General features: G+C 46.0%; 1 protein-coding gene across 3 annotated transcripts in view; it reads left to right on the forward strand.

Moving 5' to 3' along the window:
* Positions 1-9,089, forward strand: part of LOC134204124 (hornerin) — a 105,541-nt gene extending 96,452 nt beyond the window's left edge. The window contains exons 3-11 of one of the 3 annotated variants that reach the window (XM_062678958.1): positions 757-1,172; positions 1,724-2,002; positions 2,126-2,457; positions 2,517-3,499; positions 6,809-7,113; positions 7,178-8,201; positions 8,262-8,385; positions 8,443-8,594; positions 8,653-9,089. In XM_062678958.1, the coding sequence (XP_062534942.1) occupies positions 757-1,172; positions 1,724-2,002; positions 2,126-2,457; positions 2,517-3,499; positions 6,809-7,113; positions 7,178-8,201; positions 8,262-8,385; positions 8,443-8,594; positions 8,653-8,877 (3,840 nt within the window). In that variant the 3' untranslated portion in view covers positions 8,878-9,089. The remainder of the gene's footprint in view (positions 1-756; positions 1,173-1,723; positions 2,003-2,125; positions 2,458-2,516; positions 3,500-6,808; positions 7,114-7,177; positions 8,202-8,261; positions 8,386-8,442; positions 8,595-8,652) is intronic. The other 2 variants (XM_062678961.1, XM_062678967.1) reach the window with 2 other exon arrangements.
* Positions 9,090-16,419: the final 7,330 nt, after the last annotated feature.

The raw sequence follows: 16,419 nt of genomic DNA on the forward strand, positions 1-16,419 counted from the left end.
AAAGACACGAGAAGCGTGAGAAAGATAAGGGTACCGGTTACCCTATTGGTACAGCATCCACTATTACCTACATTGGTCGCTGTTACCCCCTGAATTCAGAGTACATGTGACTTCCTAGGAAGAAAACCGCTCTACTATGGCATTTTTCCCCAGTTCAATCAAAATTTATTGGAGTGGACATTAATTACTATCTTTAAATCCTGTCTAGCATACTGGATTTGTGATTTCAAACCCCACCAAAAGGAACTTTAATACATTTTTCGAACTAAATCTTTCACGTGTTGTGCAAAAGCTTCCTTATTTTTTTTATTTTGCTGTTATTTTATCTAACATGAACTAATAATTAAAGGTAGGTAATTATAGTTTTTATGAGGAATTTAGTGAGTTATTGGATTGTCTTTATTTTTCATTGAAAATTAGTGACCAACTAATGAAAACAAATGACTCGCCATCTCGCATCGAAAATACTTGTTCATAACGTTTTGTGTTTGTTGAAATTAGATTATATCATGGTGCTTCCTATATGCAAAAATCTTCAGTACGGAATCCGGAGAATCTAGCTGTGTTTATTTATTTACCTCTTTGCGAGCTGCTGCTAATCAGATGAGTCTAGTGTCTGTGGCGTCGATGTTTATGATAGTAATTAAAACAGTTTGAGTTGCACATGGTGGCGTTGCTGCCCGCGCATTCAAAATAAACCAACCTTCTCTGACTCATTGCCACTAATCTCCCCATCTGTGCTTCCTCTTTCTGCAGGGCGTCAACATCAAGCGCACCGATGCATCCCAGTGGTGGGAGCTGTTCGACACCAACACCTGCCGCTTCTACTACTACAATGTGGCCTCGCAGAAAACCGTCTGGCACCGACCGCAGAACTGTGATATCATTCCACTGGCGAAGCTGCAAACCCTGAAGCAGAATACCGATCCTGGCGATCGAAAGGAGGGGGGAGGTGGCACTCTGCAGCACCATCACAGTTCTTCGAAGCACGTCGTGGGCTCGGGTACGGTGGGGAAATCATGCGGCCATCGGACGGGAACCGGAGTGATGGACTACAGGGACCGCGATCACCATCGGAGCTCGAGTTCCGGGCATCGGGGTGGCCACCATGACAAGCGAAGCAATAGCGATCTGCTGGCGAGTCCGCAGGGGAGGCACAGTTTGCAACACAGGTGAGTAGAGAAGATTGGAGTTTGAGTGATTAGTAGGAAAGTGATGTAGTTTTTGAGCTAGTAGCCTTTTATTGAGGTACTTCAAATGAATGTGGGATTCTGTGCTTTGAGGTATCCAGTTCAAGTTAACAGCGACTTCTTTTGATTTTTAGACGCAAGTTATACTGTGAACTAATAGCGGGTATCTGACCAATTAGCATCCCACAACATTTAAATTGAAAACCTCAATATCTTAATTTGCGTACAGTATGCGTCAAACAAAGCTATAACAAAATTCAATTTACAAAAAAAAAATACTCAGATAAACTCTTACATTTTTGGCGCATTCTGCAGATTGTTCTGGAGTGAGATTTTTACCCTTTTCTTCTGTTTTATTTTTTCTCTTCTTTTCTTTTTATGTATGTATGCTACGCACTTGAAACAAAATGAACCACCAAAAATCTTGTGTTACCTCCACCACCCAACAAAACGTCCTTCTTCTGGGCGCCGTTTCTCGTGTGCGTGTGTGCCTCTTTGTCTATGTCTTACTATCGATGTGCGCACCATCCAAGACTACCACCCAAAACCACCGTCAACGATGCTGGGTTCTCGATGAGCCGCACTGGCACGAGCGAATCTCATAAATTTTGCAGGCATGGTCTTCCAAACTCCTCAGGGGGCACTGGGTCCCGCAGTAGTCAAAAGTACCTGGACTCGGGTAAGTCCAGCGACAGCAGCCTATCCAGTTCGCATGGCTACCACCACCGACGTATGCCGGATGGTGGTAGCCTACGGATAGGTATTGGAACCCACGGGAAAAAACACCCCGGTAACTCTACCGGGGACAACTGGTAAGTGTCTCCAAAACGTGCGCCCTATATAATCCGGTGGTTGGTGGTAGATCTTTTCCTATGAGCGTTCTCGGGTTGGGAGTCTTTCTAATTCGTCGATAAACTTCTTATCATTCTCCAAAGCAGTTATCGCATGCTCCAGGAGAGCTCTAGTTCGCACAACATTCCACACTCGGTACCATCATCGTCTACGGAGAAGTTGGGAATCTCGTCATTGCACCACCCGCCACTGCCACCGCCACACCAGATGCTATCGTATTCGATGTCCAACTCGTCAGATCTCGCCGGCGGAGGAGGAAGCCTCTCCTCTCCGTCGCACTCGATGAGCACACCACAGTTCAAGAAGAAATTTGGGCATGACGGCTTGGGGTCCAAATCGGGCAGCACCGGTAGCGGTCACAAGGACGGCAGTAGTACACTGGTATCGAAACACGAGAGCTTCGATTACCCCGGAAGTATGACTCCATTTTCAAATAATGTTTTCAAAATGTTAATCCTTTCATCATCATTTCAGACGCTTCATCGTCGATCTCACTTACCCGTTCGGGAAGCTTCCTGTCGTCAGCTGGCATCACCTCAGCGGGTCCCGTGGTAGGAACTCCTGTTTCTGGACGACCTTATCATCACCATGCGTCACCACAAGCAGCCCAACCACAGCACGGGGGTTCTTCGCAAAGAAAAGGCAGCTTCGATGGCAATAACGGTGGTGCCAGCGACGACTCCATGCATGAAAAGTACTTCAAATCCGTCGAGAACACTCCTGTTACCCGGCGACGTCATACGACTGCATCCTCCTCGAAGTCGTCATCCGTACAACAGAAGCATTCGAGCGATTCCAGTCCACAGAGTCCCATAAGCCCTCAGCAAGCACAACAACAACATCAGCAGCGGATTGCGCGACCATCGGCGCTAGCCGTGGAACTTTCCCCAAGCTCGGCATCCTCTGCTACCAACTACAACAAATCTAGTCAAAAAGGTACCGATTCCGAACTGTTCAACCTGGATCTCACCAGTAAGCCGGAGAAGTACCTGGATAAAATGAAGATCGACAAGGGCAAGGTGTCGCCCAGCTCGATCTCGATGGGAGGTGGAAGCGGACCGCAGACGGCCAGTCTGCAGAAAACGTCCTCTTCCAGTGGTAAGCTATCGTCTAGTCAAAGTGAAATGGCCGCAGCTGCGACAGCAGCCGCTGCCCACAAGGTCGCGAACAAGGATCAGTTTTCGTTGAATTTAAACAAACCGAACCTGGATCGGCACAACAAGGAGATGCAGCAGCAGAAACAGCTAACGCTGGAGAAAAAGTCCGGTTCCGGATCGACACAAACCGTGGCGTCCAACAACTCGGCATCGCACAATAAGGGATCACAGCAACAGCAGCAACCACAACAACAGCAGCAGGAGCGGAAAAAGAGTAGAAATCATAACAATCACGGAACCGGGTTCGATTTCGATTACGACAATGGCAATACGTCGCCGCTGTACTGTAATTGGGATAAGGTTAGTCACATTTTTGGATCTTTGGACTCGTTATCAACAAGGGTCAGGACTTGAATCATTATTCATTACTGTGTACAACAGTCACAATAGAAAACGTATCGTAAGCGATAGTAATGAATGGGTTCTACAAAGATGAGTTAGTACTATTCCATTTAATTCCACCATTTGATTGTAACTTAGCAGATACGTCTTCCGACCTCAAATACGGCAGTTCTCAGTGGCTCGTACTTGACTCGACTTGTGATCAGAGTTACTCTGTATCGCCATCACGACAGCATTTTTTGAGTTGTGTCGAGTAGGCTCTCCCGGGGTTTCCCATGCTTAGACAATAGCACCAACTTCTGCCGTTGGGGGCAGCTCCTTAACATATCTGGAGCGACAAGAATCGTGTGCTTAAGGACCAGGTTAGGAATATTGTGAAGATCAGCTATCGTGCTCGTCCACCAGTGTATCGGTTTGCGGTTGCCGGTTGGCATAGTCCTCCTGGGCATTGTCACGTCACATGCTCGTGTTAGGACATAGGATAACTCATCACCACTAAGGCCTAGAGTCCGATTTTTCCACCGTCGTGATTCTTCCAGCAGTTCTGGGTCAAACTGCAATATATTCCATCCTAGATCAGCTTTACTGACCCGCCTTGTGGTTCTGTTATGGTTGACCGTAAAACGTATTTGCTGATGGTCACTAACAGTATACCTTTCGTGAATTCAGGCTCCACCGTCCATACCGCGCTGCAGAAGGCCATATCGTTGCATGACTCGTCATTCGGTCCTCTGAACGTTGACGCTTGGGCTTCGTTCAGTAGGACTACGTTCAGTGCCGCTAGAGACTCTAGCAGGATATGACCTCTAGCGTTAGTGAACCGAGAGGTCCAATCCACTGCTCACGCGTTGAAGTCACCTGCTCCTACTAATGGTTTAAGACCAGTTAGTCGCGCTACACAATTATCCAACACCCTAGTATACTGATCTATGCTCCATTTAGGAGGACAGTAGCAGCTACAAAAGTAAACTCCGTTTACCTTTGCTATAACAAAACCCTCATCATCAGAAGATGACACTATCTCCTGGATGGGGAACCTTCTGCAAGTCCAGATGGTCATTATTCCGGACTTATCCGCAACCCAACTGCTATGTTTAGCAGGGCAACAGTCTTATTCTCGTGTACCGACTGTTGTAACAGCGCTTGCGCTGCCTCGCAGTGGTTGAGATTTAGCTGAGCTACTTGCATTTCCGAGCCCGTCTGGAGGCCCTGCCCACCGGATGGGTGTTTGTTGTCTGTGCCAGGACCAAAGATCAAACACCTCGGTGCGATCTGACAGATGTGAAACTTGTGACCTTCAGCTCCACACCTCCGGCAAAGCCGACTGCGATCAGTATGACTTATGTCCTTAATCGAAGCATTTGAAGCAGGCCTGAGGTTGTTGTTTTGCGCTCACCGAGCATACCGACCAACCCACCTTCAGCTTGGCCTTATCCAGTACCTTCTTAGCGTCAGCCAGAGATACCTGGAATGAGGCAACCTGCGTTCCAGCATAACCTTTCTGCAACCGAATCGCGGTATCCTGGATTTCAACGCCACACTGATCTCTCAGTGCAGCTACCAGCTCACCGGCTTCGGTAATTTCGTCTAGACCTCGGCATTGGATTACCTCTACTGGGCATAAGGCTCTCACCTGAACCGCATCAACCAGCACTTCTTCTGACAACTTTTTACACGCGGAACTCTTCCGCGCAGCATCCCAGGACGAGGATCATCTCGCCCTTCTCGCCCTTCCTAGGCCAGGGAGCTTCTCATCGCCCCGCAAAGCTTACAAAACGTCAGCATAGCTCTTACCATCAGCCTTGACGATAATTGCTTCGCCTCCGTCCTTCCTGCCGTGACCATTGGAAGGTGTGCCCTTTCCTCTACGGGCACTCCCCTTCTAGGTCAATGGCGCCTTCGCTTCCTCTACCGCTTTTCGCTCCTTCTTCGCCTTTTTGGGATTCACAACTTCCCTCCAGGGCAGGCCTTCCTCCCGGCGAACTTAAGTAGTCGTCGTAGAAGGAGGAACTGGTTTCCGTCGTTCCTTAGGGTCGGCAACCTGGTCAAACTTCTCCCGAGGGATCTTAGTGGCCTTCTTCTCGTGCAATACCGGTTTGGCGCTAGCTCCCTTCAGGTCGGTTGCCATACTGACCTTACTTAGCCTTAAAGTTGCTCCAGTGACAGCCATGCGTCTGCGGAGTTCTGCAGTCTGGTTTTCTGCCAGTTGCCTTTCTTCAGTAAGGACTCGAATCTTCGAATCGGCTTCCTTCCTGGCCCCCACCGTTGAGTGGGGCGACCTGTTGAGGGCACTTCGTCTGGCCAAGGGATCCACCCTTTCGTCAGACGCTTCTCCCTCTCCACTCAAACTTGTTTTTTTTTTGGTTTGGTCGACATTTTGGTCCCACGAGTCGTGCGAGAAAATAGGTTCGCCTCGTCAGAGCTCCGCAATAACGTTATACTGTGGGGGGTGTCCAGGTACCCCACAGGCTTCGTTAGCGGCCTGCTATTTATTTCACCCCTGCACTGAAGTGCTCCTGATAATATGACCAGATTTACAACGCTACACACTGTTCAAACGTATCTATATCCCCAGTGTAGCGGGTGGTTTATATAACCGTCACCTGTGTTTCACTAACTGTACAAATACGAGAATTATACGCCATTGCGCTTTAAACTGACTCAATACCTACGAATTATAGATTTCAAGCATTTTAAAGGTAGTCTTGGCTATGTTTGTCGAAAATAACCTTAGCCATGCGGTAAGATGCGCGGCTACAAAGCAAGACCATGCCGAGGGTGGCTGGGTTCGATTCCCGATGCCGGTCTGGACAATTTTTGGATTGGAAATTGTCTCGACTTCCTTGGGCATAAACGTATCAGCGTGTTAGGCTCATGATACACGAATGCAGAAATGGTAACTTGGCTTAGAAACCTCGCAGTTAATAACTGTGCAAGTGCTTCATGAACACTAAGCTGTGAGGCGGCAATGTCCCAGTGGGGATTTAATGCCAATAAAAAAGAAGAAGAAGAAAACATTACAATGTCTGAAACTCGAGGTTCATTTGGTGCTATGTATTGGAGGTAACCACTTCCTTCGGTGGGGTTTGATCCCACGACCCCAGTACGCTAGACAGGTGCTTTCCATACTGAACTACGGAGAACCCCGTCGTCCTCCGCAGCTTAGCGGGTACTGATGATACCAAATATCAAACACTAGACACATAGCCGAACTCTAGCTATAACAATAACATTCCTGGATTAATTTTTAATTTTTCGTCAAAATAGGAAAAACTCGAACACCTCCTTCCGCTGCAGCACTACATCCTTGAACAGGCCAAGCTGTCCGGATGTTACGGGTTCGGAGACTTCCATGACTCGGACTCGTTCCACTCGGACAGCCAGTCGGAGCACAGCTTTTCGGGCCACGAACCGGACAACGAAGATTCGGACCACTCGGATGGTCACGGAGACTACCTGGCGCACTATCCCTATGAGGAGTATGGTGCCTATCGGAAAGATGACGGTGGCGGGGGTGTTTCGTACTACAATTTCGATTTCAACTTTGGCGATAGGGAGGAAAAGGAAGACATGTAAGTAAAGAAATATCGTTGCTAATCAACTCGGTGACTCATGCTACCGATCCCATTATTATAGATCCGAAGAGGTGACGGCAAAACTAGAAAGCATTCAAGATCAAATCTATAGTCCGGTAAAGAACCATCCGCCACTGCACAAATACTCACCGTTCCACATAGCTAAGCAAAGTTTTGAAAGTTCCGGTTTTGGGACGGATAATACTGATCGAGGTGCTTCGGCGGATAGCAGTCAGACGGGATCGCAGCACAGTCAGCAGAAGGTTAATAAAGCAACCCTCCTGCAAAGATTCCAGGAGAACATACTGTCGCACAGCCCGGGAAGCCTCGGCAACAACGGGAAGATTGCAGAAATGGCTCTCCTGAAGGAGTGCGATATCGAAAAGTTTGCCCAGGATAACCTGAATCTCCACTCGAAGGGCATCTTCCGAAAAAAGTCATCCATCCAGGATATGTTAAGTTGGACCCCGAATGCCATCAGCAGGCCGATGCTTTCGCTGGCGAGAGACAAGGCCGGGAAAAAGATGGCAACGGAGCTGTTCAAGTTGGTTCAGATCTACATGGGCGACCGGAAGGCGCGCGTTGGAATGAGTTTGAACTCGGTGGCCATCGATATCATTGCGATGGCGATGGGTCAGTCCCAACTGCGGGACGAGTTGTACATTCAGATGTGTCGACAAACGACGGAGAACCCCAGCCGAGACTCGTTGATTCGGGGCTGGGAGTTGATGGCCATATGTTTATCGTTCGTTCCGCCTTCACCGACATTCCAACCCGCACTGCTGGGGTATATAAACAGGCATCGGGATCCCACGTTTGCGACCAGCTTTCCGGAGGTTGGTAAGTGGCCCATCCATGTGCAGATTTCGCATTATGCGACAATCGCTTGCCGGCGGTTAGACAGGATTGGAAGCTCCGGACGGAAGCAGGCCAAGAAACCTTCGGAAGAGGATATCAATCAAGCGAGGGAGCAGATATTCCGCGACAGCATGTTTGGAAATACGCTGGGAGAGGTGATGGAGCTACAGAAGGACAAGTTTGCGGATCTGCAACTGCCGTGGATTCAGACGACGCTGTCCGAACAGGTTAGTGAAAATCTGAAGGTTTCTTTTCGGAATTGGGACTGATGGAAGTGTGTTTTTTAGGTTCTGCTGTTGAATGGTAAGCAAACCGAGGGAATCTTCCGAGTGCCAGCCGATGTAGATGAAGTTAACATGTTGAAGAATCGTCTTGACCGATGGGAGTTTCCAGAAAATAAGGGAACCATGGGTAAGTTTGGCATCAATTGAAAAGTTAAAATTCAATGATTCACGTGGATTTTTACAGATGCTCACGCCCCGGCCAGTTTGCTGAAGTTGTGGTACCGCGAGCTGTATGACCCGCTGATTCCGGATGACCTGTATGACGACTGTGTAGCAACAGAGGACCCCGCGGAAGCGGCGACCATTGTAGAAAAATTACCAAAGATAAATCGATTGGTATGACCTCGGAAGCGATCGATAGACTGCATCTCATTCTTCTTGCTTTCTTTGACAGGTCCTCACCTACTTAGTGCATTTCCTACAGCAATTTGCCCTTCCGGATGTGGTTGCCAGCACGAAAATGGATTCATCGAATCTGGCGATGGTGTTTGCACCGAATCTGCTGCGCTGCCAGTCGCAGGACCCCAAAGTGATCCTAGAGAATGCCCGCAAAGAGATGGCATTCATGCGTACGCTTATTCAGCACATGGATACGTCTAGTGTGGCATACCTAGTTTGATTCGTCGTCATGTTCTAGTCGGCGAGTTTTGTTTGTTAATTTTGCGCGGCACGCGCAATAATAGTAATGGAAATTAATGGTCTTCCGTTGTAGAAATGCGGAATGACCATCCAAAAGTCAAATTGTACAGTTTTTTGGTTAGTTTTAATAACGAATGTATAGTTTATTTTAGTTTTGTTTTAAAATAGTCATAATTTGCCAGACTTGTGTAATATTCTTTTTTCGTTTTCTAAACGGGAGGACCAATTCTACACCTGTTTGTCATCTCAATCTATCGAACAAGCCGAATTTACTATTCAGTAGTTCACGTTAAATATCCACTACCATTATTAAACTTCTGGATTCCCCTCCTTCTTCTTTAATTTCTACATTCCTACTGGGATTTGACCGTTGGTTCAGCTTGTGTTCTATTAGGATTTCCATAGTTATCAATTAAAAGCTTTATGTCCAAGCGAAAAGATGATTATTGTTGAATCTTGACAACAGTATTGACATCAGGCATTTTACGCATTTGCCAAAAACTCAGATCGCTCCAGCGTTTCAAATCAATTCTGAGCGATTTATTGTTTACATCGGCAAAGGTATACATTGTTCCGTGCGATTACCGTCGTTTCACTATTTAAAAAAAAGAGAACAAAAGAAAACCTATGATGATTCAACTCAACCATGAGTTTTCAGACGCTGAGTTGGGTGTGATTCAACAGTTCTTGAGGAATGTCCAGCTATTCGATCTAACCTTTTGCTGTTGCCAGGTTAGATTTCGGTCGACTTCTTCTATTTTTTTATTGAAAGTGCCTGCGCCGCCATGAGCCTCTGGGTCTACTTTGTCTGTGATGTTCCGCTGGGCTCCTCCAGTCTAATGCTTGTTAACAGATTTCGTTTTCGCCCCTACGTGAGGTGTGGCCAACCCAACCCCCATTCCGATCCCAAATTTCAGTTGATATCGGCCTTTGGTGACAACGACGAAGAAGTTCGTTGTTTGAGATCCAGTTGTGAGGCCACCAGGTCCAAATTATGTACCGCAGGAATCTTTTGACACATGCAACCGTTGAGTGTTCTCTTCTGATACGCACCATGTTTCGCTCGACGGTCACAAAGCTTGACTCTGTCACTTTTCCAAGATCACGAAATACATCTGGTTTGTACGTCTGTATGCGGACTTGCACGACCTTGTTCCACAATCCAGCTTATCGCAGCATTTTCCCTAACTTCTTCTTCTTCTTCTTCTTCTTCAATGGCTCTACATTCCAACTGGAACTTGGCCTGCTTTTCAAATTAGTATTCAATTAGCATTTCCTCAGCTTTCAATTAAGATTTTCTATGCCTGCCATTGCGTGAGTATGAATCTTGTGTGGCAAGTACAGAGATACACTATGGGCGTCGGGAAAGTTTCCAACCCGAAAACATCGTAGACCGGACCGAGCTTTTGCTCGAAAGTCTACTAGAGACCCCTTTATTTTCCCTAACATTGTATTCAAATGTCTTTTCCTCGGACTTTTCAAACATTTCTTTACATTGGTGCTTCATCCTTGCTTCCGCTTAGTTGGTACGATTCGGCTTCTGACTTCGACCTAAAACAGATAAAAAAAATATAAAAGGTGCAGAATTGTGAACCTCAATGCGCAATACTTTCAGCATTTCATAATCGATTTCATGCTTACTATACCTACCATATTATGAGTTACCCACACCGTGAACAGTTCTAAACTACTTGTTGTAACCGATTTCATCTCATGATTTCTTCGATGAATCAAACAAATTTAACGAATCTTAATCTATGCAAACACAAACAATAATGATAGAAACACTCAAAACATCACTACTTAATTTAGAACAGCTAATGCATGTTACGAAACTCAGAAAACAACACAAAACGAAAATCCTTAAACTACCAAACCAGAATAGAAGTAGTTATATAACGCTTTGAAGTTAAATCCAGACGAAATCCGCTGTTTCTCGAACGGAAAGAATGAAACACACATACCACACAGCAAAACATATATCCAAAGGATGCCGAATATTAAACCTAATGAATAGTAAATCTGCTTCAATATCAAAATTCGACACTAGTATCATTATATCAAGCTTCGTGCTATGAGCAACCCCCTTCTCGGAACGGCAATCGTGTAGATTTCTATCTTTGTTATAACAAAACCGCCATTGGACTTTACGTTGATTCTTCCGCATCCCACCCAGTCGTTGTTCATTTGATTACCTGTACGGTTCGTAGTTTAGTTATTTCGATGATCCGAAGTTTAAGGTTAGAAACAAATTCCGTTTTTGAAACACAAACGAACGCGATTTCCCAAGGGAAACGCATAAACCATACCAAATTTTAAAAAATTAGTTCTAGATATTATAGGATATAGTTTCCAATTTTCCACTTCTCTTTGCATAAGTTCATGACATGTCCACATCTAACTAGGATTTTTTTCATGCAATAGCTTCTACCTAACAGTCACACCGTTCTCTGATATCTATGTCTAGTTCGACTATAGCATCAAGCTGCCATCCAGACTAAAAAAGAAGATTATATTCACATCCTACGTATAGATCAGTTCTACGATTAGTGTCGGTTATTTGTTGGGTCAAAATCTAACCATCCGTTTCAACAATAAAAGTCGTACAGCCCAAGAGAAGACGAAATAAACATAAAAATAAAGATGATTCATAGTTATCCTTGGTTTGTGTTCTATTCGTGAACAAATAGGTTAGAAGTTGGACGCTATGAAACAAATATTTAAAAAACGGAAAAACAATCAGCAAGACAACACTGATGAATGCAAAAGATGGCAAACAAGCAAAGAACACATTAGACCACAAACTGGACGAAAGCATGAGAGAGAACAAAATCATGAAAAATAACAAGACAAAACAGAGAAAGTCGAGGGAAAGGAAGTCGTAAACTATTATAATCTGAGATAATATATAATATATATAAATGATATAAATTATATGAGAAATGCAAGAAAGTCATCAAATTGAAGAAGCTAGAAGGCATTGTAGCTTTTTGTTATCTTGGCATAGAGCGAAAAGAACAACCTTCATTGTCCATTGTGTATGTGTTGGCAGTCCGCTCAATGCTCGCCAGTCTTCTTGTACACCGGCCGCACACGCATTTCTTCCTCGATTGCACCCAACCAGCGAGAGTGGGGTCTATCCCGGAGCCGACGTCCTCTACCAGGTTCTGCTAAACATCACTTTTGCTGGTCTTTTTTTTCTTCCGCCATAAACACACTTTCCCTTTATCAATTCGCGATACTGGGCTGCTTTGGCGGCCCTTAAGCTCTCTGTTCACCCACGTCCAGCCACCCAAGTTCTCCGCATTGTCCAAACCCCCACCCACCAGTTGCTACTTGACCATAGAGTCCAATCTTATCGCCCGTCTTTTTGCCTTTCTCGTATACTAAGTATACGGTAAAGGCTATATGATCGCTCCAAAAACAAACTTTTTATAGTAGGCTCGGAGACAAAAGATATTTTAGTTACTAGATAAAGATTGTCGCTGTCGTCGCTGTCCGGAACATCTTTTGCTGGCGAGGATAGGGGAGCTAAATGTCAAAGAAGGAAAATCCATACTATTTGACAGGTATGTACCACACATGTTTCGGACAGCAGAACAAAGGGAACCGAAGCGACAATCTTCATCTAGTAACTAAAATATCTTTTTCGGAGACCCACAATGTTATATACCAATCGACTCAGCTCGACGAATTGAGGTGATGTCTGTGTGTGCGTGTGTGTGTGTGTGTATGTGCGCACCAAAAGAGCAAAAAGTCTCGCTCACTTTTTTGTACTTACCCTTGACCGATTTCTTCGCAACAGGTTGCATTTGACGCAGTATTCTGCCCCATTGTTTCCTATTGAAAATTGGCCGGTTCGGACTATGGGCTTGGGAGTTATGGCCAAAATACTTTTTCTCATAAAAAAGCGCGTAAAAAAGTCTCGCTCACTTTTTTTGTACTTCCCCTTGACCGATTTCTTCCCAACAGGTTGCATTTGACGCAATATTCTGCCCCATTGTTTCCTATTGAAAATTGGCCGGATCGGACTATGGGCTTGAGAGTTATGGCCAAAATACTTTTTCTCATAAAAAAGCGCGTAAAAAAGTCTCGCTCACTTTTTTTGTACTTCCCCTTGACCGATTTCTTCGCAACAGGTTGCATTTGACGCAGTATTTTGCCCCATTGTTTCCTATTGAAAATTGGCCGGATCGGACTATGGACTTGGGAGTTATGGCCAAAATACTTTTTCTCATAAAAAAGCGCGTAAAAAAGTCTCGCTCACTTTTTTTGTACTTACCGTTGACCGATTTCTTCGCAACAGGTTGCATTTGACGCAGTATTCTGCCCCATTGTTTCCTATTGAAAATTGGCCGGATCGGACTATGGGCTTGGGAGTTATGCCCAAAATACTATTTTTACCGCACGAGAAAGGCATCATCACCGCTAGGTGGATTAATCTGGGTTTTTTAGTTCCTTTTGATTTGATTGGTAGCGATAAATCAAACTCTCTCCAACGAAATGGTTCTGTTGGCACTTGCGACTTGGATGACTATTCGACGAAACACGTTATTCCACTTTCTACGGTTACATTTCGTTTTGAGCGCAACTACCCAGACTGGAACAACTCTCTACTCCAGTATCAGCATCGAGGATGAACGACAGCTAATAGACGCCAACTATACTGCCTCTCGGACCACACGATCCTTGCTGTTTTACCCGATTTTTCGCATGAATAGTTTACATGGTTGTTGAAATTCAACCGTTTGTCGATCATCACTCCTAGATGTCTCAGAGTCGTCACCTATAGTATGTCGTACCCTCCCACGGTAAACTGCATCCGATGGATCAGTTTTCAGCTTGACTCCATTTATGTGCAGTGTTGCAGCGAGGGTCTCCCAGCTGGAACTGTTAAACGCGTTTTTGATGTCAATCGTTTATTACGCAGAACCGATTGCCGTATTTCTTCAGTTCTTGAACGCCCGCTCTGCAACTGAAACGATTATTCTGATTGCATTCACCGTTGAAGTGCAATTTCGGAATTCAAACTGCTTTTTCGATAAGCTTTGTATAAGCGTTTGTGCAGGCAAGTGGCTAGCTTTTCCGGGCCCATCTTGATGAGCTCAGCTTCGATACCATCCTTACCAGCTCCTTTATTGGTCTTTAGCATCCTTAACTTCCCTCAAGGTAGGGGCTAGTTGGCTTCCATCGTCCGCTGAACTGACGTAGTCATCTCTTCCGCTGCCTTGACGTTCACTGCCTGTACTCTCAGCGCCATTTAAATTTTCCTCGTAGTGCTGCTTCCATCTTTCGATCACCACACGTTCATCCGTCAAGATGCTCCCATCATTGTCCTTGCACATTTCGGCTCGCGGCAAGAAGTCTTTGTGGGATGCGTTGAGCTCCTGATAGAACTTGCGTGTTTCTTGAGAATGGCACAGCTGTTCCATCTCCTCGCACTCCGCTTCTTCCAGGCGGCGTTTCTTCTCCTGAAAAAGGCGGGTCTACTGTCTCCGCTTCAGTTTTTAATGTTCCACGTTCTGCCGGGTACCTTGCTGTAGCGCGACCGCCCGCGTTGCTTCATTCTCTTCCATAATCTGTCTGCACTCTTCGTCGAGCCAATCGTTCCGTCGACTTCGTCCCACATACCCGACGTTGTTCTCCGCTGCGTCGTTAATGGCTGCTTTGATTGTATTCCAGTAGTTCTCAAGAGGGGCCCCATCGAGCTCACCCTCTTCCGGCAACGCTGCCTCGAGATGCTGCGCGTATGCAGTGGCGACATTAGGTTGCTTCAGTCGCTCTTGGTCGTCGGCATCGTCGTCGGCGGTCGTCGGCACCGAACATTGTTGATGACGGATATTTTTGGGCGCAGTTTAACCATCACCAGATAGTGGTCAGAGTCGATGTTTGCGCCATGATGTGTCCTGACGTCGATAATGTCGGAGAAGTGCCGTCCATCAATCAGAACGTAGTCGATTTGGGATTCGGTCTGCAGTGGTGAAATTCAGGAGTACAGATACGGAGGGCTGTTTTGGAAGTAGGCAATATTCTTGGAGGCGGCGAAATCAATTAGTCGTAGGCCGTTTTCGTTCATCAGCCGGTGACCTCTGAACTTTCCAATAGTCGGTCTAAACTCCTCCTCTTGGCCAACCTGAGCGTTCAAATTTTCTATGATGATTTTGACGTCGTGGCTTAGGCAGCTGTCGTACTCACGTTCCAGCTGCGCGTGGAATGTGTCCTTATCAGCATCAGTGCTTCCGGAGTGTGGGCTATGGACGTTGATTATGCTGAAGTTGAAGAACCGGCCTTTGATCCTCAATCTGCACATGCTCTCATTGATCGGCCACCACCCGATCACGCGCCTTTGCATATCTCCCATCACTATGAAAGCTGTTCCTAGCTCGTGTGTGTTGCCGCAGCTCTGGTAGATGGTAGGATTACCTCTAAACGGTCGCACCATTGGTCCCTTCCAACAAACATCCTGCAGCGCTACGATGCCGAATCCACGGTCCTCGAGTACATCGGCGAGTATGCGTGTGCTCCCGATGAAGTTGAGAGATTTGCAGTTCCACCAACCGAGTTTCCAATCGCTAGTCCCTTTTTGTCGCAGTGGTCTTCGCTGATGGTTCCGGTCCATACTCTCTTGTTGATTGTACGTTGCGTATGTTTTGGCTTGGAGGGCCTGACACCAAACCCCCTATATTTTCGGAGGACCATTCCTCCTTATTCCCGGTGGACCATGGTGCACAGTTTCACTTAGAGTCCCTCGCTAGCACTCGTACGATGATCAGCCGCCCTTAACATGGAGAACAGACGCTGTTGTGAGCCGACCCTGACATGGGGAACAGACGCTCAGTAAGATTTGCAGCTCAGGAGAGGTGCTCCCCTTCCCTGTCAGCATACGATCGTAGTTCCCACCGGGGTTGGTTACCCGATCTTCCCTAAGGTTGCTCGTATCCCGGCCAGCACCACGGGGAGGTAGGGATAGGAGTTGCTGAGTAAGAGGCTACGGACCGCTGTGCCAGTGGATATATATCAGCTTCCACACTGATATTCTTCCCTCCCCCGTCATACGGGAGTTTGGCAGAAGGAAGGTCGTGCGATATATGCCATCACAAATATTGCCCTTCGCTCGCTTTCAAATCGACTTCTATAAAAACATTCTTCATGCCTGCCGTATCCTAACGGAACTATCAATTCTATACTTTCGCCTCTAATTGTATCATGAACATGTACGTCTAAGTTTGGAAGATGATATTAGCATTTCCATATCAAGTATATATAGCTTTAAGGTTACTTGGGCTGATTTCACTCTCCATGCACTGCGACAGCCCGGTAAGGATTATCTTTTCCACAAACCTGCCCAGTGCTTCCAGCAGGCAAGTAACCTAGACCATGATTTCCCAAACTGTGGGTCGCGAAAGTCAAATCTTGATTCATACTTCTGTCTATATTTTGTCTCACAATTCTTTAACAGATTTTAGATAAGGATTAGATAAGGATCTTAAACCAATCCTAATCCAAATCAATACCAATTAAA

This window comes from Armigeres subalbatus, chromosome 1 (assembly GCF_024139115.2).
Source record: "Armigeres subalbatus isolate Guangzhou_Male chromosome 1, GZ_Asu_2, whole genome shotgun sequence".
NCBI classification, from domain to species: Eukaryota; Metazoa; Arthropoda; class Insecta; order Diptera; family Culicidae; genus Armigeres; species Armigeres subalbatus.